We start from the raw sequence: 26,496 nt of genomic DNA on the forward strand, positions 1-26,496 counted from the left end.
ACTTGAAGATCACCATGAAAACATAAAAGAAGATTTTTGAGGAATAAGAGTTGAGGGATTACCAGTCTAAATATAAAAAAGAAATGACATAGAAATACTTGATTGATAGTTTTAATACAAAAAGTCCATCACTTGTGAGATTTTTTAAAAGGGATTGGACTAAGCAGTTGAAATGTGGTGTAGTAAAAATCTTGCTGTAAGGATTAATGAAGGCACCTTCACAAAAGATCTTTAACATTGCAGCAGTTCTAAAAGCTGCCAGATATTCAAGATTTTTTCCTTTTGCTTTTTCCCCCCATGTAACTGCATAAAGAATTGACATTCTGCAAGCTTGGAGAATGTTAGATTCCAATTCCATGATTACATGGTTTATTTGCACTGAATTTATATCATTAAAATACCTTTCAAAATAACATTAAGTGTAAACATTGAGATATAATCTAGACATTTTCATTCTAAAACATGCACTAGAACTCTTGGAAATGACTAGTATCTATATTATTTTCATAAAACATTAAGGATGCACAATTGTTATTACCATGAAGAGACTATATTACTATTTCATGAAAACTTTTAATTTGGCTGAAAATCAGAACTGGAAGATTATTTTGCTTAGGTATATTTTATGTTTATGAAAAAAAATCTTAATTGCCTATTGATATTTTAAATTCTATTAAAATTTCCCATATATAAGTAAAGTTCACACCAAAGGTTGCTCCTGGCAACAATCAGGAAAAGCTAAAATGTTGCTCTTATTTCATGCAGTAATGCTGATTTACCATAGGTACTAATAAGATAGTGTGATCAGAATCTGTTTATGTACCCATAAGGAAAATATAAATGCATGTTGTGAATTAAGTAGCATGTCCTGAAGTGCTCTGGTATTCAGCTAGAAAAAGTGAAATGCATTTTAAAAGGAATTAGTGCTTATGTACTCTTAAGTAATACTGAAGAATAAGGTTTTTTATGTATGTATGATAATCCTTTAAACACTTCAGTATTTGGCTGATTCATGCAAAATTCTCCATGAACAGTAGTGTTTCCTTATTTCTATAACACAGAAAAAATTGGGAGTTTGAATGAACTTGGTTCTTGTACAAACTGCCGAGACAAATTTGGAAGCAGCAAAAAGTGTAATAGTTTCAATCTGATCTCATGCACTAATCCCTTTGATTGGAATTACTGCTACCAGATAAAGGTACCCAACTCAACTGCTTTGTCAGGTTTATTCCAATTCAGACAATTCACAAGTCAATAATAATTACAGCTAATAATGGAAAGCTTTTGGACCAAATTTTATATTTGGGAAAGAAAAGTTCTTCTTCTTTCAATAATCACTTTAAGCAGTTAAGTTTTAAAACAGAATAAAGTACTGTGTAAAATAGGCACAGAATTATTTTAGTTTTAAAACCTTTTATTTCAGATAAAGCATGCTGCTATATACAGAAAAAAATGTGAGTCAAAGCAAGAGCAATACAGAATGGGCAACATATTCCTTAAAACTTACAAGATGCTTTTAAAAGCTTCAGTGCACCAGCAGTATGATATATTCTTCTCACTCCTAAATCACCTCTAGCAAAATGTCATTTCCTTGCAGATCCTGAGCAACCTCAGCTACTTCTGCTCAATATAATGATAAATTAAAGTTTCCAACACAAAACTTACAGCAATGGTTTCAGTAAATGACTTTTGCCAGTATAATATATTGAAATATAACTTCACATTGCTAATACCTTATTTCAAACAGCATCATTCAGCTACGCAAACTAAGTGTGTTATACATTTAGCAAAGTCTAGGCCAATCAGTTTTCCTTTTCAACTTTCTTTCTCTTACTTCATTATCTTTACACCAGTAAAACTCTGTGAAAATCTCATTCTTTTTCCTTCTAAAGAAATACTGTCAATAACTTCCCTCTCATTTTCTTCTAGAATTAAAATCAAGAGACTACAATAGTGACTTTTGCTGTATACTGAAGTTTGAGATAATAAAGGAAAAAAAGCGAAGCTACTTTATGGTGAAGAACGTGTCCTGGGTTGTGTCATGATTTCACCCTTGGTGAGAGTGAATGGCTAACGGGCTAACAGCAGAAACCAAGTGCCTAGCAGCACACCTTTGCACGAGTGGCAGGCTCAGGCTCTAAGTCAGGCCAGCAGTTAATGTGTTACTGGGACTCTGTGTTTGCCCTCGGCCGGGGCCGTTTAGCTTTTAACATTAAGGAGCTGCGCGGACAGGCCGTGATGCCAGTTGCGCAATTTGGCAAAGCGTGGGCTGTTACGTTCCGTTTCAAACCTCTCCCTGTGGCATGAGGAAAGAGAGAGAGAGACAGAGACAGAGAGAGACACACAGACACAGAAGAAAGAAAGGAGGGAGAAAGAAAGGGGTTAGGGACCATGGCTACCACTCCCCTGCCTTACAACTAGGGCAGTGGCAATTTATTTGGATTTTTTCCTCAGCTTTCAAATCAGCAGAGTGAAGGCTGGGTGGTGCTTTTTGGACCATGTGTGAAAGGTTTTGCAGAGATTTATTTCTGAGAAGTAACTTGATATAACTTATTCTTTGACTTGTGCTTGGTATTACAGGGCTGCTTTTGCTACAAATGCAGTGTAATCCCATTGTTTTCCTCCCAGCAGTTTCTCTTGGCTTCTCCCTCCCTCTCACACAACTGAGGAGTCAGTGAAATTAACTCATACAAGTGCATAAATGCAAATTATTTTCTATTCTCTAACACTTAGGTCAGCCCATATGTAACCTGCTGTCCTTCCTGCAAGGACCACCAACCCCAGGTTTCAGCAGTACTTTTGTACAGCTTCCTCAGAATTAGTGAGTATTAGTGTAGACATTTTGCATAGATATTTCTGGTCATTTGTGTCACAAAGCAGAACAACAGGGGATTTTCAAAGCAGAGTCCTGTGAAGTATTGGCCACCTCCTGCAACCCCTGACTGCAGACTGGAGTGCTCGAGCCATGCTCAGCACCTCTCAGGATTTAATATTTTCTAGATGCCTGGTAGCTTAAATTCAGCTTTTGTACATAAAAAGGGGAAGAAGGAAGGTGTGAGATGATAGCACAGTCAAGGAGAAGTATATCAAACAGAATGAAAATGTTCTCGTTATTTGCAAAACTTTTTGCAGTCATTGCAAACAAGGTCATTTTTTCCTCATTATTTACACTCAAAACACAAGACAATTAATTGTGTTAATGCAGTGGAACTTGAGAGTGAAACCAGCCAAACAGAAAGGAGCAGACTGGGCTGGTTTTACTCCTCAGGCTGAGGAAAGCACAAAACAATAAACAGAGTAAATGCCAACAAATTCACTGATATTTCTAAATCTTTTGAGCTTAGTAACACAGTGCCATGCAAGTAACAGTCCTAAAGGAGTCTTGATGTATGACTTCTCAATCTATTTTTTATTCTTTTAGGTAATTAAGAGATATAAAGTATTTCTAGCTGAAACTTTCTGATGGCATTTTTTTTCAGCTAAACCAGAATATACTAGCTCCAGCGGGTCTGACATATAATTTAAGAACTCCCTTACTGCTTTGGATATATTACCCCTCCATTCAAGGAAAAGGTATTCAGAAACATCTGTTTGGCTTGAAATGGATCCCATCTCTCCAGAAAATATTCCACAACAATCATCACACCAGCAATGAAAAGTTTTCATAGCAAGTTATACTTTTATGTGTGCCTTCAAAATAGCAGCAGCATGAGCAAAGGACAGTCATACAACACACTCATTAATATTAACTGACAGGAATATTCTGCCACCCAAATTCCCAAGTTTATGGGTTTTTTTGAATATATGTCATGAAGTTGGAAGCAGCAATCTAAAAGTGACTACTTTAATGTAAAACATATCTGCCAAAAATAAGCTACATCTTTCTTCCCTCCACTCCTAAGTGTTTGGAAGAAACATCACCATTCCATGCTGGCTACACTGAGGAGCTGACACAAAGAGACAAGAGAAAGCACTAGAGAGAGATTGCTCTCAGCCTGCCTGAGGCCACAGCAATGGATGGATGCCTGCACAGCCTGGGCCCTGCTGCCAAATCCCCAGTGGAGTTTGTCCAATGTTTGAGGTGGGTATCAAGCACCCAGAGGGTGCCAGCGCTGTCAGTGGGGTAGGAAGGAGACCCCAGCTCATTCCTTGCACCAGAGCTTACACCAGTTGCACTGTCCCTGTGTAACTACCTACACACGCTCCCTTTATGCCTCTATTACCAATGCACACCTTAAACCTGTTCAGCTGTGCCTAAACATTACCAGAAACATCCTTGGGCAAGAAAAGAATAACACAGTGATACCTAAAGACTGCAGAAAATGTGCAAAGCATAGTGGATGTGGTCATGTACTTGGAATTACACTGGACAGAATGTGCAATTTACATGTGTTGATGTGTTATCAGGGAATTATTGCAACATATCTCCTACCAAGTAAAGTTTCCACTATTTTATATTTTCCAAAGCCACAGATTGGACCTAGAGAGATTACTTCTTTAAAACCACATATTACTCTCAGATATGAATGGGGCAACGTTAAGTTCAGCACAATGCTTTAAATCCCATCATAATAAGGATTTGGACGTGTGCTATTACATCAAAACAGATAATGCACAATACATGTAATGAGAATTAGGCTTGCATATTTGAGGGAGGAAATAAATCCCTGAGGGCTATAATGTGAAGCCTGATGTTCAGGCACCCAGCCATGAACTTGGGTGAACTGCAGTGGAGGGCTTACAGCAAACACCAACTGAAAGCACTCTTGTATTCTCACAGGGAAGACAGCAGATTCTTTTTCACTGATTCAACATTTATAACCTGCACTGTGATCAAAAGCTCAAAACCTTTAAAGAACCCACAGGGCAGTAAAATATAAAATAGAAAAAGAAGAGGTGCATTGAGTACCAAACACATCACAAACCCAGCCGGTGGCTTAGAGCACCTAAAGTGAAACAGGGATTTGAAGTATGCAAACAGAAACTAAGGATTGCATGCAGAATGCTTCTGATTCAACTGCAGTTTTAAAGCTCAACATAATAATATTTAATACATCTATTTCCTGGCTATGCAGGATAGTAATAAATCTTTAATTCCATATTATATCTCTGGACATATCCTCTTTTTCAGTGTATTTGATACATCATATGAAACAAATACCTTTATCCATTAGCAAAAGCAGTCCTGTGCTTCCATACTCTACGAATTTAAGTCATACTTATTCCAAACAAAACATAAACCAATGATTATGGGTATGAATGGAAACAACTCCTTTACTGTATCTTTTAAGGAGAATCAAATGTCAATCAGAGGGTCATCCAAATAAATTGCTCACAGATTTCAGTGCTATCACATCATTACATATTTTTATCCACTTACACATTCAAGTAATTACACAGGCCTTAGAAGTCATCACATTCACACACCCAGTAAAGTACAGGAAAGTTGCATGAGCAGAGAGCTTTCAGATTTGAACATACACTTCAAAAATTTTACACTGATTTTCCTAAAAACATGCTGATTTGTTATCCTTCTCATTCAAAAGCCTCTCAATAATAGCATTGTAATTTTAGTGATTTTTAAGTAAATGTGTTAGAATATTTTAGGACAAAAAAATAAAGGAAGTTCATATTAATGTTATTTTAAAACATTATTGGGTTATCAGGAAGGAGAAAGCTGTATTTTTCACAGGGACTTGCCTACCTTGACCTCCTCAGAGCTTCTTCATCTGGATCTTGCACTGCAGGAAAAAATGTTTCAGTTAAAAAATAGAAAGAAAAGAATTGGCTTTATAGTATTTAAAATTCTTTAGAAACTTATCAAAAGACTATCTAAAGGTGCATTCACACTGACTTTGCAGCAGTGGAATTTGTAAGAACATCATGAAGATAGCAGTTCCCTAGGGACAGGAAGGAGGATGTTAGGAGGAAGGTAGTGATTACAACTACTTTCCCATTCATTATTAGCAATGTTTCACAGCTGTAGGCAATGATTCTACAGAGGGGTCCTGCTGTTTTGTACAAAGCAGGAGAGACAGCAGCAGCACATTAATGGGGAAAGGGAATGCCAAATATTTCCTCCTGATGTGGGAAAAGGCCCTGACCTTCCTTCTTTCTACAACAGGAGCCACCTGTGAGCTTAGTACCAGGTAACCACAAAACCATTTCCATAGGCAACAAGGTTAAAGCTCTGTGATACTCATATCACATCTAGGTTTAGATACCAGGGCTGATAGAGACATAGATTACATACAAATGGTGATTCTTTTTTTTTTTTTACCTCCAGAAGTCACTTCTATAAAAGACTGTTACGGAAGACACGACATGTTTATCATTTTTGTCTAAGAATGGACAGCTCTGTATGTCTAGGCTGCAGAAAACACAAAGATTGCACTGCAGAGACTTGATTTCTAAGTAGAAATAACTGTGGGGTCCCAAATGCTTGTTTACTGTACAATCTGTTATACTTTTATGCTGAGGCCCCTGGCAAAAGAATTTTCTTCATAAAGCATAAAATGAGATTGTTCACTATGATTTCTGAGTTCCCTCAAGTTACATGCAGGATCTTCACCTTCACTGACAACTACATGAACCTGGACTTGAGTATTCCCTGAGTATCAGGGGCCAATACCAGGGCAGTGAGGAAAGACATGAATCTAAAATCAGGATGAGGGGGACGTTTTGTTATTCAACTTACTGTACTCAGTTCCAGTCATCTGGGCAAGGATACGGAAGGACTTGGACTGCAGGTTGGCAGAGCGACGGCTCCAGTCCTCACTGTCATCCTCAGGCTTGTTCTGGGTTTTAAGCACAGCCTGATACACTGGAGAGGCACTGTCTACGTGAGGATCCTTTATAGGGAGGGCACTGCAATTCAGAAAGGGAAATGTTGGAAGCAGCTCTCTGGTCACAGTATCTCACCCAGCCATCCCCTACATGGCTTTGAAACTATCACTTCTTAAAAAATACATAGATAAATTTTATGTCATGGCTCATTCTATCTCTGAAAGGGCCTGTTATCATTCAAATCCATTTGGAAATACTTGTGCATAATTCCTCAGCCAATGCTGAGGAATTATGAACAGGTACACAAGTGTGCAGTGGTTAGAATAATATGTGGAGAGTAGGCCAGGCAAAACCATTTATTTCTCTGACCATTTTTGTTACATACTATTTCTTATATAAACAACTTCACGTTGGTACTGTTTTATGTTTTCTTTAAATTACAGTGCTGGGCCAGTGTACCTTAAGGTTGCAATTAGAAATAAACCCATATTTCAGTACAAAAATAATGAGCTAGACTTTTATAGCTTTTTCTAGAGATGATTCTTTTTCAAACTGAATTAAATTTCCATCTGCCATAGTGTGGATTCATTGTCTACTAAACATGTGAAGCACAGGAAGTCTAGACTTGCACTCAAGACTTGCATATATAAGTAGTATCTGAAATCTTAATGACAGAACGTATCTCAGGATCTTACAACATGCTTAATCATCTTGCAAAGTGATATATCCAGTTGTGCACACCTAAAATCAAAGCTACACAGGTCTGTAGCACAAGTGAGGTAACCTTGCTTTGATTTATGATGCAGGCTAGAAACAGGCTTAGTAACTTAATAGGTTTTGGTGGTATTTTTCCCCAGTGAAAATAACTTCTGCATAGCAGAATTAAAATTAACTATTAACAGAGCTGCAGAAATATACACTGAGGGAATGATGTGTGCTTGGAGCAACTTGGCTCCATGACTGCTCTAAATACAAGGTCTATTTTTGAAGCAAGTGATTTATTGTAACAGCTTTATGCTATTCCATAAAGAGCTTTGCAAGCAGCAAGCTCAACTTCATGAAAACTGAGAAACAGTTCTGTTTAAAGTTAAGGGCCATTTGGTCCAACAGTTGCTTCCTTGGTTCAGGCTCAAAGTTAGTGCTAAGATATCACTTTGCAGAGAAAATCTACAGAAAATCTGGGTCTGTGATTTGAAAGCCTGAGAGGACTCGTGAAAAGCCAGGATGTCTGACATCCTACATAGAGTGGGATGCAAATGTTACCAGGTAGTGCTTTAAATATCAGTACTTCCCAGCTGACACACTCCTTCAGCACTGGGTAATACACACTGGTTTGATGGATTTACACATAATACCATGCATTTATAACCCCCATATATGTAAACTTCTCACTTTCCTGAGGAGCCATCAAAGTACAAATCCCAGTCAGGTTTTTTTTGTGTGTTTCCACACACCAGTGGGGTGGAACACAGCTTAGGTTTAGAATTTAGAGAAAAACCTGAGTCTTCAGCTTAAGCTTTGCTACAAACCATACAAGTTATGTAAAAAAATTCCTCAGTGTGAAAGATGGCCTGTAGGAGGAAGAAACATTTTTGAGCTCCTTTTTTAGCTCGTGTTTCCTAGACCACAATCTTTACAATATCCAAACACTAGCAGGTACAGAAGGCAGAATACAGACTTGTTTATTCTGGGAAGGCTCTGCCATCAGTGACTTCCATCAGTGCTGCTGCTGGGTGCAGCAATAGACAAAGTGGTGCCATAGCCTTCTTTAGGTGGAAGAGGGGAGAGAGAGAACAGTAGTTCTCCTCTTGTGGCCCATCACACATAGCTAAAGGGCTTGCTGAGGCAGGCAGGAAAGCACAGAAGTGAGTTCTGCCTTCTCCTGCCTTCTGCAGGAATAGTCTTTGCATGGCAAGGAGATTCTCTCTAATACCACCAGTAAGTCACAGCAATGCCTTCGGGACTGTTCTGCTGCTGCTTCTGACACATGGCTATGCTGCAAGTTCTGTCACAGCAATGCTCCCCAAAAGGTGACCCTATTTTCAAGTCCCCAAAGCACTTCAGGGTGCTTCACACCCAGAACCTGGCCTGTAAGAATACCAGAAGTGACTGCCTGATGTGGGCCAACAGTTAACTTTATATCCCCACACTGACGACTTAATCTTGTGAAGCTTAAAAACCTGCTGTATGGGACAGCAAATTTCCCAGCTGAACATCACTCTAGAGTGGATAATAAACCACTGGATAGACAGTGCTGCTGATTTCAACCATGGACCACTGTGGCAGCAATGGTGTGACAGCAACAGACAGTTCAAATTCCTCTCTTTATATGCTCTGGCTCAAATACTTTCTTCTTATATTATGACCTGTGTACAAAAAAGTAGTTCAAAGGTTTATGTACAGATATGCCATTAACTCAAGCATTGTTAAAAACTAGAGCTGGAGGCTGGACCACAAATTTCACAGTAGCAATGTGTAGCATTAATATGACATATTAATATCCTTATGGTAGATGATTAAGGCAGGAAATGGAGCTTGGTGAATTAACCTCCCCAGCAGAGTGAAACATGCTCATATAAATTGAACTAAATTAATGCAATACATTGGAGTATTTCCAACTCTGTCTTTAATTCAGCAGGCCTTTTTCTTTTTTTAAAAACATAATTATATTGTGGATGAATAACTAGGACATATAAGCCTCTCAGCATGGAAGTGTAAAATAGAGCGCATCGCTGATTATGAGCATTTCATAAACCTAAATGTGACAGTTTATTCTTACAGACAGCCTAAAGATGCACATAACCATGTTAATACCTCTGTTATACATCTATGTAATTTAATTTCTTTCCATCTGGGTGTGGATGTGCAGAAATATCATGCATCTTTAAGCATATTACTTTAAATTGATTCTACTGAAAAAAAAAAACCTCTTCCCAAATGGGTTAGAGCTGTTGGAGGTTTTTAGTCTAGAGCCTAAGGTATTCTAGTAGGAGTCAATAAAAATTATTTTCCTTTTTCTTATCATCATTTAAGTCACACATTCTTACCATTAAAAAAAACTTTAAAGACAGTTCAAGCTTCTCTGAAAAAGTAGCAATGGAGGAATTTTATATTTTGGAGTTCATTATAAGCTATGGTTTACTATGTGAATGACTCCCTGGAGTCATTATGCAGATTTAATTTCAGGAGATATTAAGTAAAAACTTAGGAACACTGCAGTCTTCTACCCCTGATGTAGACATACAACAAAATATTGTGACATCAGGTATTACACTGATTCCAGCCATTTTAAAAAAAGCCCTAAGAGGTAAAAACCCCACAACCCAACAAAGAAAAGTTCACATAGACTGGTAAATAGCCAGCCAAGTTGACTTATTGCAGAGGACACACAAGATCTTAGTTTGTACAGTCACATTATTGATTATTCTACTTCAACTTTCAGATCTTATTCCCAATAAAGGTGCTGGATATATGTCTTTATGCAACTTGTGAATTTGGCTAAAACTGCATAATGAAATTTAGAAGTGGTTTGACAGAAATGTACTCAAAATGCACTGTCCACAAGGTTTTACTGCAGCCACCTAGCTCCCGGTTCTTGGTTTAGCAAGATCAATTAAGACAGAAAAACAAAGCAAAGAAAAATATATAAAGTCAGGGCTTTTGAAATTTTCTACCTTTAGGTTTCAGCATGGAGTCTGAGCATCAATAACTCTGTCCTTCCCTTTTTGTTTTCCATGGTGATCCAGTAAGTGTGGCTTATTTCTGAGTGACAAGAGCCTGACTCTGATCTCATGAAGCTACAACATCACTGATTTCAAATGGTCAAACTAGAAAATGAGTTCCTATCTTAAGCTTGTCTGTCCTTCATCACTGATAAAATAAGTAAACTGGTTCCAGCTGCTGTCTGCCCTTCAGATGTGCAGTCTGAGCTTGCTTATCGCCCTACAGACACTTGTGGGCAAATTAAAAGGACTAAGGCTACTAATTAAGAACCAAGACCAAATTATAGGCTGATAACTGAGACAAAATGAATCAGCACACAATTTGGTCTGCCTTTATATTAAAAACTCATACAAATACTTCCTCATTAAGCATAATCTTAACTCAGACTTGATTGACTAAGCAAGCTAAAGAACATTATGGTTTCTACTGCAAATTAAAGTTCAGAATATCACAGAGGAAACTAAAAGAAACTTATAAAATGAAAAGGATCCACATATGCAGCATTAACTTTATAATAATCTGATCATTTAAATAGGTATTTTTTTAAAACATTACTATTTGCATCATATAATGCTACAGCATGTAATAGAAAGTGCCAATGTATCATAAAATGTCTCCTATAATCCATGCCTACGAAGGATATGAACTCTTATAGAGAACACAAATGAACTTCTTTGTACTTCACTAATTGGAAACATGAGTCCACTCAACACCTGTGGAGATTCACTGAGTCATGGCCAAAGCCAGCTAAAGGCATTGCTTGTGATCCATCATGAGGGAGAGCTGTGATGAACAACAATATTGGTGCAAAAAGTTAACAGAAAAGAAAAATAATTATAAAAAAGAGAGACAAATGGCCAGCAAAAGGGAGCACAAGCAAATACATAAACCATCCTCATTTTGAATAAGCCTGCAGCTAACATATGGAAAAGAAACTACGTTAAAGTGTGTTGCTATACCTGTATTTTGGTGTCATATCAAAGGAAGGCAATTTCTATTTTGGGCAGAAGTGCACTTGGTAGGAGAGAAACCTGGCTACATTCATGGTATATGTAATTTCAGTAAAGTTATTACAACTCTGGATAAGTTAATCAGGTAAGATTACCAGAAACATGCATTGGAAAAGCAAAGTTATTAAAGATCAGGGGATTTTGCCATAGTCCAAAGGATCTGTGTAAAACACATGTACTGTATGTAAACTGGAGATAGGGAAAATACAGCAAAACATTCCATTCTGAAGAATAAAACAGTAGCCAGTGCTAAATAAATATTTTGCATTCTTCACATCTCAATAAAAATTCCACCCCCTTTTTTTTGTCCTTTCTGCACTATGCATACAATAGTGACTATTATAAATCATGGCTGTCAGGAATGAAAAACCATCCAATATCATATACAGAGCATTAGATGTATTTTTGTGGGGTTTACCAGTTCTAGGAGGAATACCAAAACACTAGGTTAAATTAACATACCCCTGACCATGGTAGGGGCTTGGAACTTTAAGGTCTCTTCCAACAACAAACCATGCTATGATTTTCTAGTGATCCATCCTTTTAAATTGAAAAAATGGAAGTGCTTTTGGACACTGTCTAGGATTGATACACATCTTGCATGTGTAATATATCCCAGAAAAAAAGAAAGAGTCCAGGAAAAGCAAATGTGTCATGCAGGTAGGGATGTTACAAGTACCATGCAGAGAAAGAGCATTCCACAGAAGGAAATAACCTTACCCAGCAAATTCTCCACCCTGGGCTTGTGCCTGGCCTGCAATTGCATCCATGATAGCATCCTGGGAATACATGCTGATCGGGGTGTTATACTGCGCGTGAATTATGGTAGCCTTGCCGCCAAGGCCCTTCACCTCAATGGGTTTGTGGGTAGACAGGGCAGAGTCCTTCAGGACATTGGGGTTGAAACGCTCCGTGAAGTCCGTGCTGGGTTATGCAAGAGTGAGGTTCCACAGGGAAGGAAGGGAGGGGAAGAAAGGAGAGAGGCGTGAAGTTAAGTGAGGGAAGCACCATCAAGAGAGGAGTGTGCACGTCTGTTCATGGCATCTCACCACCAAAGCTTCTCATCAGGGAAGCACAGACAATGTAAGTACCAAGCCACAGCAAAAAGATGGCTGTGCTAATGGATGTCATTTTTGGGTTGGCTTACGATGTATAAAAAGGAAAAAAAAAGGTGGAATAGCTGTCACTGTATTAAAATATCACAAAAAATCTGTAAGCATTTGTGTGATACTTACATATACTAAAATTCTGTTGTTATATGCATATATACATTTAAGTGTATACAAACATGCACATGTATATATGCATGTCCATGGGATGTACATGCACAGTGCAGAGAATTCCCACTTTTTTGTCATCCATTTGTGTTTTCAGAAGGCTCTTATAAAGGTCTAGAAAGTACAGGGAAGTGAAGGGATATCAGGTTCTCTATTATTTAGAAGGTTTCAGTACTTTCTGTCTGTGTTATTAATGACAGTGAAATTTAGTACTTGTGCCTTTTAATCTTCAAGGCTTTCCTTACAGAGACTAAATCTTCCCAAAATCTCTGTACACTAGCCTGAAGTGCTGCTATAGCATGGTAAATGCTCGGTCTCAGAACAAAATATGCAACATTGCAACCAAAGGATCAAGTGCAGTTGGAAGAGTTGCTGCCTTAGTTTCCAGTGACTCCATTTACAAGGAAAGATTTTATATTTGACAGACTGAGCCCCTAAAGCAAGCTAATTGAAGCTTCCATGACACCAGAATTAGTTTGATGTCAGACTGCAGCCAAAGCGCAGCTGGTTTTCTTGTAGGGCTGAGCTATGCAGAGTTCTAGTCCTAGAGCTAGAACTGAGCACTGCCCAGAGCTCCAATGACCAACATCATCCACTAGGGTGGCTGCTCTTCAACCTATGGGAGATCAGGTGAATCTCTAGTCTGCTGTTCCTGTCCTGCCAGCAGCAAGAGGATACCAGCAGGAGAGATTTCATACACTCACCAAACTGGACAAAACTGGGAACTCCATCCTTTGTGAAATAAAAGATATTTCATAAATGTTTCATTCAGAACTGAATCCAAAAGCTGGAAATAGATATTTTTCTCCCTGCAGAAGAACTGCTGAAGAATTCCGTTTGATTAGAACAATTTCCTTTTCAGTTTAAGACATTAGACTGTAAGTTTATTGGCTAATATTGTTTTTCTCTTTACACACACAACAGTGTGTCTGTTTACCATGGGTAGCTCCAGAGGGTGAGAGTAAAAACTGAAGCCTCAACCCAGCATGATGAAAAAGGTAAACTCAAGTAAGGCTGGCAGCCATCTGACTTAATTATCTGGATACTATTACAGGTGATAGGGGATTCCACTCTGTTTTCAGCCTTTTGTTTGGTGGGATGCCCTGACTGAGGATGGACAGAGAGAGATACAGTCACATATTATTGCAAATCCTTGACAGAACATCAACAGCCACATGCACAAGGACCAGAGACGCACAGGAGCACATGCTGCATTACAGCCACAGCCTTCACTTGCACATGCCAACATTTTAAGGGAGGGAACTGGGAAGTGCCATTATGCATTCCAAAAAAGTGAAAATTATCCTTTTACCAAGACATTCTCACATTTAAAACACATCTCCCTTAACTATTCATCAACTCTGACAATTCTATAATTGCAGTGACATCATCTCTGGAGGGGTGGTGGGCTGAGACATGCAGGTTGCTGTACTGAGCGTGCACATGCCTGACTTGAACAGCATCTCTTTTCTGCAATACCCTGAACAATCACATGATAATTAATTACAAACACACAGGTCCTCAAGATCTTGAATTTAGTGTTCTCTTTCTTTCACACTGTTGGAAGTACTAAAGAGATTCTAAACCCAAGATCTGAGAAGACTCTGTGAAGGAAAGGACAGAGGTTAAATATGGCACCTTTAAAGAATAATGTTCTAAGCAATTTGTTTCCACAGTCAGTTACAGAAATCAAAGCTATTAATGCCAGAACAGCCTCAACTTCCCTCATGGTAGCAGCAGGAGTCTTTTGGGCTTTCACTTGGGTCTTTAAACAATTTTAGTGATGTCTTTCAAGAGGTTTTAGTCACACTACATATACCAAGGCAAAACTTCCAGTGAAGCTAACAGGATTCCAATAAAAAAATAACAGGAAAAAATACAGGTTGCCAACTGCTGAGTTCTTTTTCTAATTCTGGAAGCAAACAGAAGATATTAGTGATTGTAAGGAGTGCTGGGCTCTAGGACAAAGTGGTAGAAGTAAGGCTGCAGAGACAGCACCTCTGCAAAATGACTGGGATCTTTCTCCTAAGCTACAAAAGGATCAGGAAAAATAAATCCCAAAGCAAGTAAGATTACCAATACCCCTATAAAGTGACTTCTGCTTTCTAAGACAATCCTGTCAGAATAATTATTAATGTAAACTGGCTAGGATTTTACACTCCAAAGGACTTACATCATCACACCCACACTTCACTGAAATCAACAGAGAATGCAAAATCAATGCAAATTATATGCACTAAATATTATTTCAACTTTATGTATTCCACTACTCCTAACTTTGTACTGTCAGTTTAAATTTGACATTTAACTATTAGAATTATTTATTTTATACTTAGTTTAACCCAGTCTCCAACAATTTATGGACAACACTCAGGTCAGAGGGAAAAAGCAAGAGTTTAGAGACAATCCTCTGCCCCTAGAAAACTAAAGGTCAAAACTGAGCACTCTCTGAAGTCTCCTAAATAAAGCAGATCAATCACATTTTCAAGTCAATATTTTTTTTTTTGAGCAATAGATTTATCAAGGTGAATAACTTCACAGATTTTTCCCCCATATCAGTATCTTACTCCAACATAAATTTGAATTTTAGCAGACTTTAGAAATTAATTTAACATTGAAGCTAAAAGTACTTTACTACTACTACTACACCAAAAAAGGCTCAGATAATGCTCTCCAAACTCTGAGGGCATGAAGATGACTTAAAGATTCAAGAGAAGTTAAACCTGCCTGTAGAAGCACAACCACCTGAAAGCTTTTAGAAGAACTGGGCAGGCTCAGGTGGCAGCTCCATCACAGCATTAGAGCATCACCAGGAAATGCCAAGCGGGAGCGCTGCTGGACAGCAGGGGCAGCGCAGGGCGCCTGCCACACCAAGCAGATGTTTACAAAAATACTTGCACTTGCAAGCAGACACAGCAGGAACACAGGGGATCATGCTACCCCAGAAAACACATCTTCACACACACAGCATCACACAAATATCTGGCACTACACAGAGGTGATACTAACTTGGCAGCGGTGTTGGTTATGACCTAGAAGAAGAGAAAGAGAACAAACAACATCAAAACCAACCACACAGAAAACAGTCAATAGTTTGTAGAGTGCAAAGGGTAAAAGATATTTACAAAAGGTTACTACAGCTCTTCTCAGACCATCTACAGATAAGAATAAAAAGAATAAAAAGTAAATGTATGCCTGAAAACCCCAACATGATTAAGAAAGGAAAAAATGCAGGGATTATAATTGATCCACCAGGACTTAGTAGGGTACCATGGCATTTTGGCTGACTGTTGAACATGATCTTATTGCTGTGCATCCTTAAAAGTACTACGACCAAAGTGAAGGGAGGAGGGAGCAGAGGGAAAAATGGAGGATTTTCAGAGTATATTCTCATCTGAAAATAGCAAATGAGTGGCAGAGACTATATTTTAATCTTAGATACTGAATATTCAGGGATAAAGTCTGTTCTCAGGCCACCCTCAGAGTTGGTTTTGGAAGAATGATTTTTAAGTCTTTTACATTTTGGAGAAGATCCAAAGAATATATTGGTAACTGTTTTAAAGCTAAAACTAAGGAAAATGCCTTTGTGTATAACAAAGCATTTGCCTAGATATGACTGCACCTACATTATGCCAAGAGGCGTGTAGGCCATTTAACTTTGGAATAGTCATTCCTAATTTATTCCATATGAAACAAAGCAAGCCACACTTGCTGTATGTTTTTTGGGATATCCATATCAGTATCTTTTATTCCAACTAGTTCCATATAAGTGGAAAAAGGCATGAAAAAAAGGCATGTTCACACTCAATTCCTGCCTCTCTGCATAAACCAGTGATGGTGCTTGCACAGTAATTCCAAAGCACCGTAACACAGGATAAAGCTGGGAGTGCAGAACAGTGTGCTCAGTCTGAACTACAGGGCTCTTCCCAATAACTCTTTGGTGGTTGCACAAACAGCAGTAATGGGCTGTGATATTTATCTTAACTGTTTTCCTGAAAGCTTAGAATACCCACATTCTGCTTCTTGGTTGAAGACTAGTTAATCCTATTTTGTGCAAAATAAAGAGGAAGAGATCCATGGTCAGTTAATAAACTTTTCTTTTTACTTGGCTTTATGAAATGCTGTTGACAGAACTGGGCACTGAGGATTCCAACTCGCTGCTGTGACATTTCTGTGTCTGGGACTGATAGAAAATACTGGACAGCAAAGCTACAGTTAAAGAGTGACATTCCAAGCAGATTTGGCCCTTCCTGCTTTTTCCTTGCAGAACCTTTGATATCCTACCTATAATCCTTTTGCCTTGGAACATCAAACAGCACTTTTCATGATCAAAAGCACTCTAATGGGCCAAAACTGCAGTAAAGGCTTTGCACTTCTGCATTTCCATGGTAAAGCAACCACAGATCACCCTCTGCAGCTACTGGTCAGATTCTCAGATTTGAAAATATTCTTCTAGCTTTATTAACCCTACATTAAGCCAAATGTTCTTACAGGAACTGTTAGAGATATATTAGGAACAAGCTGCAGCCTGTAAGCACATCAGTGATCGTATATCCATTTTAGGTGTATGTGAGACAGCTGGGCACTCATTTACAATGAAACCAAGTGTAATGGTATCATTTTCTGACTCATCCACGCATCTACCATACATATAAAATAACATTTTCAAGGCAGAACTACCAAACCCCTAAAATACACCTTAATTAAAGGAACATAAAACTATGTCCAAAGAAAAGAAACATTATGTGCAAACACGAAGAACAGCCCAATAGTCATATCTCAGCAAAGATTTTTGAGACATGAAGAGGCTGCTATAGCTTCCTTCAAAAACAGTAAAGCTTTGCTTCTTCTTATGTTTAGGATGTGATGAGAAAATTCCTCCCAGTTCAGAGTCACACACAATTTTAGTTTGGCTCTATATAGGGACATGTCTGGAACACCCAGCTTGCTGCTCACAGAGGTCACTCAGTAAGAGGCCAGTAACCCAAGCCACCTGGCACGTACTTGTGGGACAGGTATTTACTGCCCTTGACCTACAGTGTGAAAAATAACTTACACTGGAATGAAAAAGATGCACATTACAAACTATGACTCACTGTTCATATTTATTCATACACTCCAGAGCTTTCAGCACATCACGTTCCACACTCCTAACAGGCTATCCTATTTTTCACCTTGGGTCAGAGTGATAAAGCTTTAATGTAAAGTGTATCAGAGAAACAGTTGCTTTGTTATTCTTCACAGATCAAGGAAGTAATCTCAAAATTAATTTCAGCTTCTTGATAGGATTTTCCAAAGGGTTTGGCTGTAACAGCAATTCACACAATTAAGTTTAAATCATCTGGTGAAAAGGGCACAGAGCTGAAACATACCTTAAGATCACTCCTCATGCTTGAACTTTCTAGCAGCTTTTACCATACAGCTAAGCGCGTGTTTGTGAAAGCACAATGGATTTCATTTTGGAGCATCACAATATCACAGCATTGCAATACTATGATGCTCCAAAACTGTTCCCAGTAAAGAGCAGAGCTGATTATTTAGTGCTCACAGTGCTTCCTTATTCCCGTATATGCACTGTGAGATTGAGATTATAATGGATGCCACCAAGTCCCAAGATAGATACAGGTTCCATGTTTTTCTCCACAGAGCAGGAGGCAAGATACTTCTTACTTCATGGATAACAGTCAAGTGGGAGTGGGAATGATAGCACTTTTGAGCTCTGAATTTTCCCTGCATGTCAACAGAGATGTGGAGTTCTCTAAATCTCAGAGAAGTTACCAGACAAGACACATTTATTTGGTGCTTCTGGGCTCTTTGATCTTTTTAGAATGTTCCTACACAGCAGGATAAGGGGTTTTTATTTTTTTATTTGTTCATCAGTGCTCCAGATGGTGAAGGCAGATAGCAGCTCCCTAAAATTTCATTTAAACAGAATAGAAAGGCTCACACTGATTTTGGTGAGTGACGGATACAGTTGTATTGTAACTCTGATAACAAACAGTTACAATGCTGAGCTATGCAAAATTCAGCCCCTTCACCCTCACCCCTGCAGGTATTAAGGAGGATTATGAACATAGTGGAGAAAAAGACAGCAAGATATACACCTAGGAAACTCTGTATATTGAAATAAGACAATAATTGGTATTCTTCAGAAAACTGTAAATTAAGAGACAAGTATTCTGAGGTTTATTTTCCTGATCTTGCTTACTAACTGAAATTTTTTTTAAAGGTAATTGCTTTACTTAATTATCAAGTATGAGAAGAGAGGATAGAATTTTCTCAGATAAGGTAATTAGGATTGTTAATGTTGAGTGCTCAAGAGAGTGGCAGTGAATCATCTAGAATTGCTTGAATCATTTAGAACAGGAGTATATGCTCTTATAATAGGATGAAATATCCCTACTTTTCTACAACTTAAAACCTCTTGGTTTTATTTTCACAAAAAGCTGCTGCAAATGGATATAAAGTACTTGAAGATATGCAGTTGCTATCAGACATTGAGTGGATTGTCAGAATTTTCTGGTTTTCCTTATACAGCCAAGTCCCTAATGTCAAAAAATCACTTTTCCCCATATTCCTAGCAGAGAAGAAATTTATCTTCATTAAAAAAAAAAATAAACAACCCCAAAACCACAAATAAACTAAAAAATTAGATTTGTTTGATGATTTATACATGAAGGCAAAAAAATTAGGAAAATCTGTTTCTCCCTGCTTTTTCTCATGTACTACAGTCCAAGCTCGTCACTTCACAAACCTACTAATAAAACAGATGACCTGCAATAAAGGAACATGGAAAACCTTGACATGGGATCAAACTATCTGGGCAGTATCTGGAGATCATTCCTTGTCAGAGCAAAGTTAACATCAAAGCTAACAGATGCAAGACATTCTTCAAACCAGAGGACTCAAAATATTGCAGTTCTGACTCATTTTGCATAGGAAAGCCAACACATCAAGGCAGGAATTACAGCAGGACACTCCAGTAGCTGGGTATGTGAGATTTGCTGGTCAAAGCCATTTCTCTCTAGCAAAGTACCAAAGATCAGGTGTGGTTTAGAGCAGCTGCTCTGATGTCTGACAGCAATACTTGGTTCTCTGAGACTCCATGCATTAGTTAGAACTGCTGAGTGCCACAACCCTGAGATGATTACAGTCACTTCAGTCCTACTGTTCCCCCTCATGCTCTGCTGACAATAGCCAATCCATGCTGCACATCACATACCAACAACCATTATTCTGTAATGGCCATGTGGGTATGTTTTGGGGCTACTGGAAAATTTAACTATTGATCCAGGCTTTAATAATGACTGCTAGACAAATGCACAATAGGGTAAGCACCATTACATTCACTGCTCATCAAGTTCATTACTTATTGAAATAATTAAAGATGTTACCATGTTACCTACCCTCTAGGAAGTCCACCTTCCGAAGCCCTTCGGTTGAGACTCAATTTATGCATCTCAGCCATTTCCCTCAGGGTCTCTGCCGAGTAAAGGCCAATGGGGTTGTTATACTGCCTTGCAGGGCTCAGCTGGTGAGCGGGGCTACTGCCACCAGCCCAAGCAGGGCTTGCTTTGGAACCTAACGAGCTCTTGGCAGGTGAAATGTCAGGAGTCACAGACTGAGAGGACATGGAAGATCTAACTGTGGTAGTCTTTTGGTAGGAAGAGCTATTTGAAAGGCTGATCTCTTGCTGGTTGAGGTAGCCTGAAAAGGTTCCATTGGTTGCTAAAACACTACCCACAGGCCCAGTCGCCGTGTTAGTTAGAGGGCTGAAGGTTGTTCTGTTGCCATTGATTTCCCAAGCAGGTTCCTGTAGTAGCAAACATGCAGGCCAAGAAAAGAAAAAAAAAGAAAAGAGCAATCATAGAACACATGCAAAAATAACATATCTGCAATTAATGCTGTAAACATAGTCATAAACTAGCAAGAAACAGATTGGGGCCAAAGCATTCAAACTTTCAGGGAAGATTTTCAACAAAGAAATGCGTTGTTTCAAAACAAGGGAAGCAAAACCAATTCAGGCATTATTTTTACTAGTTTTTAGTTGAAATAAACCAATAAAGCTTAACATTAAGAGAGCATTTGCTACTAGTCAACCTCACAGCAATAATTTTATATTAAGGCAACACTGTCCATTAATTTCTAGGATAATTAAGAAATTAAAAAACAAACATTCTGAGGTAAGAATAATTTTAGGTCCTGTATAACCATAGAAGTCAATGCCATTATTACAAATACACAATGATTCTAAACCACACCATTCTGTTGTCTATGAGTGCACTTGAGGTTATGGAAATGATGCACAGGTATCCTGGGCTCTGGTTCATGCTGATCAGGCCATGCAGCGGGGTTAGCAGAGACACCAACAGGACTCGAGAACTGCTCCACGGAGAGGCTGCTCCTATGCTGGTCATTCCTGCTTCATTTCCACTTGAGGGAATGTGTGCTTGAGAATGCAGGTGTGTGTGTGATCCTACAATCCTGTCCCAGATAATATTCCTAACCGGGACAGCAGCAGGTATTGCCTTACCCAAAGGAATCTCCCCTACAATACCTATACCCATAGAAGTCTGTGCTGCTGCTCAGATTCAAAACAATCTACCAAAAACTCATCCTAGAAAAACACAGTCCAACACTTGAGTTTCATAAATGATTCACTATAAATGCACCTTAATGAAACCAAAATAAGAGGTGATATCAAAAAAAGAAAAGTGCTCACAGTTGAGAGGCCCAGTAATGCTGGCTGCTTGCTGCAGTCCAGCTCAGGGGACAGGGACAGGCAGGGGACAGCATCCTGAAGCAAGAATGGAGCCCACAATCTGGCCTCAGTGATAGCCAGTTCAAGAGCAGGTGGTGGCCTGCAGTGATGTTTTGCCTCATTCATTGGCAATGCAACCATCTTCTTTAACACATTGCACGAAATACAGGTCTGAGAATAATTTGGCCTCTGATTCTATGCTTTTGCTAGTATTGGTTATCATTAATGAAATGTAATGTATCATCACTACATTAATGTAGTGTAATTTTGATACTATGGTTCACAAGAAAAATATTTTTATTGCCCTTTTGGATTTTTCTATACTGCATGTATAAATTTAGGAAGCATACATTTGAAAATAAAAATCAAGATAATATGCATTGATTAATTAAAATTTATTGGGAAAAAACCCTAAAGGTCTAAGGATATAAGTAATCATAACATTAAACACATTTAAGACATGTTGAATCAAAAATGTAAGGCAGATAAAATTAACTAAGATAATTTTTCTTAGTGATAAACAGGAAGAGATTTTAGCTGGCATTAATAGCTGCCTGAGGCTGTAGAAACAGATAATCCTAAAAGCATTTTCAGACCATGCCTTTTTAAATAAATACATTTGCAATACATTCTTCAGTTATTATACCCTGACACTGAAAACAGCAAACAACAATCTCTTCCAGTGGTCTATTGAAAGCTTCTAGATATCATTAAATAAACAGAAAACAGGGCTTCTCTCTAAAAATGTGTTCAAAACCAGGCACAAATATGTTCAAAAATTAAGTAATCACTTGGGCAAACCATTTTTACATGCCAGCACAGAGGGACAAAACAATTATTAAACAAAAAATAAACACAGATGTAACAGAGAAGAAAAAGGGTATCCTGGAGTTATATTAATTTGTTACCCTGAAAACTCTGTGGCTTTTAGTTAACTGTGGGTTTCTTCCTACACCCCAAAATAAAAGGATATGTAAGGAGAGCTGATTGTAAAGTATCAGTTTGCACTGCTAATGAGACAAATTTCCTTTGAAGTGACTTCAATGAGCCACATATTTCCTTAGCCTTAATGCATTTTCATAGTCTTGGTGTTACTGGACAGTAACAGTAGGCAAAGGGGAAATTATAGGGCAGCCGTAAAAAATTATGGCTGATGCTTTTGGTCCCTTTTGGCACAAATGGAGTTCTGGCTTTACTCCTTAAATGATCTCTAGCTGGAATATCAGCATACTGGCAAGTCAGTATTAGAATTCTTAAGAACCCAGCAGTGCCAGGTTAGCAATCTCCATCTTGAGTTCATATTTTGTACAGGGTATTTAGGGCAGTTGTTTTTCCTGTGTTGTGGGGGAAAAAATGGAGGAAATAGGAAGTGTCTAGGGGAGAGGCTGTACTTCTAAATAATTACTGCCCCATCATCAGGATATTTAGCTCTTCCCTTTTGTGACTAACCAAAAAATCTCTGATTCAGTTTATTCCTGGGAGAATATTGTAGAATTATTTTTTGTCTCCAGTTCAGTGTCAAAATCTGTTCACTGCAGAATTTCAGACTGAAGGGCAAATGTCTGATACTGAGCAGCAGCACTGAGCTTTCAGCATTGCATCACATGAAATGCAGCCAACAATAACAAACGTTCCCCTGTTCCCCATCTCTCATCCCATTCTGTTTCAGCGGCTGGAAAACCAAGCTGACATTTCCAGCTCCGGGAGCCTGATGCTACCCCCGAGCCGACCAGGAGAGGAGGCTCTGACACTGAGCAATGGGCTTCCCTTCAGGAAGATGCGGGATCGCGCAGCAGTCCCCTGCTGCGGGAGGAAAACTGCCTAACGTCAGGGAATGAGCTGCAAACTGAGAAATGTAGAGGAGTCTCAAACCTTTTGAAATAGAAGGAAGCTAGGAATCAGCTCAATTTCCATTCTGAAATGTTATTAGTTGTTTATAAAAATCCAATTTCTATGAAAGGCAAATGTTCCTTTTTATATATCAGGGAAGTGAGAAATAAATTTAGATTGGGAGATACAATACCAGGTTTTGCATGTCGTCTTCCTTTGACAAATCATTCTCTATTTATCTATTGCTGTGACCCTACAGTCATTACTCACCTCTTGCACTTTGGGGAGAACAATTTTAACAGTATACCAGTGATTTTGACCACCCAACATGCTCAAGAAGCAACTGTTGCTTTAAATTTTTTAGAGGATAAAGGGAATGGAGGCACCATGGCACTGAATGACTCTCAACGACATGATCAAACTGCTTTTGGCTAAGCCAGCTTCTCCATCCTATACTCTACTTAAAAAGTCAGTCATCTCCATCTATTTTCTCTTAGACATATAGTCTCCCAAATTTGGCAGGAAACAAATCATAAGTATGACAACATGCTCACTGGGACTCCAAAATAAGTGTTGTCAGCAGTGTTTCACAGAAAGCACAACACATAGCCATATTATTAGAATTAACAAGGCTGTCAATACCTTCATGCAAATGAACAAATGTTAAAGCCATGCTTAGCCCTAAAATACCAGCTTGAATGTTTTCAACTGCACTGATCTGAATCTTCACTTGTGTTATGTCCCCTCTGAAGAGCTGCAGTCAATGAGTTCATTGATTGATGGCTTAGTTTAAATCCTTGGACTCAAGCTTACTTTTACTGTTATCTGAATGCTTTCAACATTAACTATGCCCTTTCTTCCAGCTATGTGCCACCTGTGCAAAAGACTTCACTAAATCAAAAATATTTGAGTAAACTAAACGAAAATTGTTTCTAGTTTGAGATTTATGTCAGATATAGTAAAACTGAAAAGCAATCAAATCGTATTTCCAATAACAGCCCTACAACCTGATGGTTGCAGAACCTGTATCATCTATAACATTGATCAGGTTTGTGAAAGAATGACTGATCTTTGTGAAAAAAGTTTGTTTGTTTCCCTAAAACAAAAATAAAACAAAAAAACCCAGTAAACAGTGAAAGAAGTGCATGCTTGAAAATTAGTGGAAGCTGCAATCAGATCAGCAATAATGCACAAGAGGATTTATGGTTTTAACTAGACAGTGAAGTTGCACATGCAGATTGTTTAGCTAATATTGCCACACCTTAACCTTAACCAGAGAAGGGTGAGGAAAGCTTCTCATGATGTATGAGGATGACACTGTCACGACTGTCTTGTAATGCAGTCTTTTGCTGATTTTTAAAAAATACCATCAAATTAATTTCATGTAAACCATCAGTCTAAACACTGTCAAGCAGAAGTGTGGAGGTGACTCTTGCCTGTGTGTGTGTCACAGAATTCTTTATTTCTACAGTGATACTTGTTACTAGAAATAATAAAGGGACATGTAAAGAAACCTTGGTTTTAAAGTGTATTTAGTGTAACACAGCTTACTGCCAAATCAGCATTACACTGCCTCTATCAGTAAAGTATCTTTATTCTGGACTTTGAGACTTCTCTGAGAGCTCAACGACTTTTTCCCTTCCAAACAACTTCCAGAGAAGAATTCTTCTTCACTTAAAACTTGCTGTTAGTGTACACAAATGACACAAGTGTCACTCCTCTTGACCTGCAAAGGGTCCAGCAGTCTGATGTTACCTCTTCCCCTGGGTGAAAGACCCTACACCTAAGATCTTCCTGAATACTGCAAGATAGCCTGTTTCCCCCATACCTTCCCCTGGATGTCACCCTTTTCTCTAGAAAGGTTCCACTAATTCTCTTTTCCAGCCACTGGTACTGCCTGCAGCTGGCTCAGAAAAGGCTGCCTCCAGCAGCTCCTACAAACCTTTCCTGAGCACCTTGCACAGAATTCTCAAACATAAGGCAGCAAGCTTCTGAAAATGGGTTGAGTCTTTTGATCCTCATCTCTCTCTGAAGGGCTAGAATAGGAAATGTAAAGTGTCTTTATGGCTTTCACGCCAAGGGGTCTTCTAGGACCTTCAAAAAATCCCTGCTGTGTGTAAAGTCAACTTTTCTATACAGTAGATAATTAAGGGAGAAAAGTATTTTCTGTGGTAAACGGCTTTGAAAACTTGTGTCAGCAATTTTAAAACTGACAATTGGCAAGGAAGAAATGCACCTAAAATGCATCTGAAAGAGTAATGAAAGTCCAATATATAAGAGCTTTATGTGCCTATGAAGGAAGGAGACAAAATTTTCACACCTGTGCAGGTGTATAGAGCCCCAAAAGGCAGGTGTCAATCTCACGTTGGTGAATAACTCTGATGAGACTCATCTACTCACTGCCTTGAACACGGACAGCATTCTGGGTGCACCTTCTGGGAAAATGAGAACTCCTTTCCCTTCCTGTCCCTGTTACTTTGCTGGTGCAGTCAAACACCAGTTTAACCAAAAGAATGATTCATGGCTTTTGGTCTAGGAATTTCACAGTACTGTTCAGTGACTATTCCAATAAGTTCCTCCAAAATAACTTTTTATAACATCATGATATAAACAGAAACAACTCTGAGTAAGATTAATTCTTAATTTCATCTTCCCTTGCCAAAAAAGTTTACAAGATCCAATCTAAAAAAACAATTTCTGCCTCAACTAATAAATAGCCAGTCAGGTTAATTTAAAATTTCACAAAACAAAATTGAAGCAAATTATTCCCCCCAGGTGCATTCTCTTCTGCTGTTCTGAACCTATTTGCAGCAGTTTCAGGGATGATGTTACCATCTGTGCTCTGAATTTGGAAAGCACAGAGTTTATAAAAATTACTTAAAATTGATCTATGGATGTTGGAACTGTCAAAACCAGTAGAAAATCATCTAATTCCCTATGTATTTTGATCTTCAGTGTTTTTTATTTTATGCATGCTGGGGATGAAACTGGCACAGACAGCAGGGATAAGTTGCAGCAATGGAAACTTTAGCTCCTGTCCATTTATCTAATGAAATGCATCAGCAATACAAATGTCCTGCCCAGAGCCTGAGCCTAGGGAAATATGCAC

The 26,496-nt window shown here is 38.5% G+C and overlaps 1 protein-coding gene across 8 annotated transcripts in view; it reads right to left on the reverse strand.

The window, feature by feature from the left end:
• The window catches only part of LDB3 (LIM domain binding 3), a 114,343-nt gene that overhangs the window by 36,965 nt on the left and 50,882 nt on the right, over positions 1-26,496 (reverse strand). For 5 of the 8 annotated variants that reach the window (XM_064716957.1, XM_064716956.1, XM_064716959.1 and 2 more), the window contains 4 exons: positions 20,203-20,609; positions 12,240-12,443; positions 6,698-6,867; positions 5,705-5,741 (listed from right to left, as the gene is read on the reverse strand). In XM_064716957.1, coding sequence (XP_064573027.1) covers positions 5,705-5,741; positions 6,698-6,867; positions 12,240-12,443; positions 20,203-20,609 — 818 coding nt within the window. Of the gene's footprint in view, positions 1-1,418; positions 2,297-5,704; positions 5,742-6,697; positions 6,868-12,239; positions 12,444-15,805; positions 15,829-20,202; positions 20,610-26,496 lie in introns of those variants that run through there. The other 3 variants (XM_064716964.1, XM_064716963.1, XM_064716960.1) reach the window with 3 other exon arrangements.

Source organism: Zonotrichia leucophrys, chromosome 6 (assembly GCF_028769735.1).
Source record: "Zonotrichia leucophrys gambelii isolate GWCS_2022_RI chromosome 6, RI_Zleu_2.0, whole genome shotgun sequence".
Lineage (NCBI taxonomy): Eukaryota > Metazoa > Chordata > Aves > Passeriformes > Passerellidae > Zonotrichia > Zonotrichia leucophrys.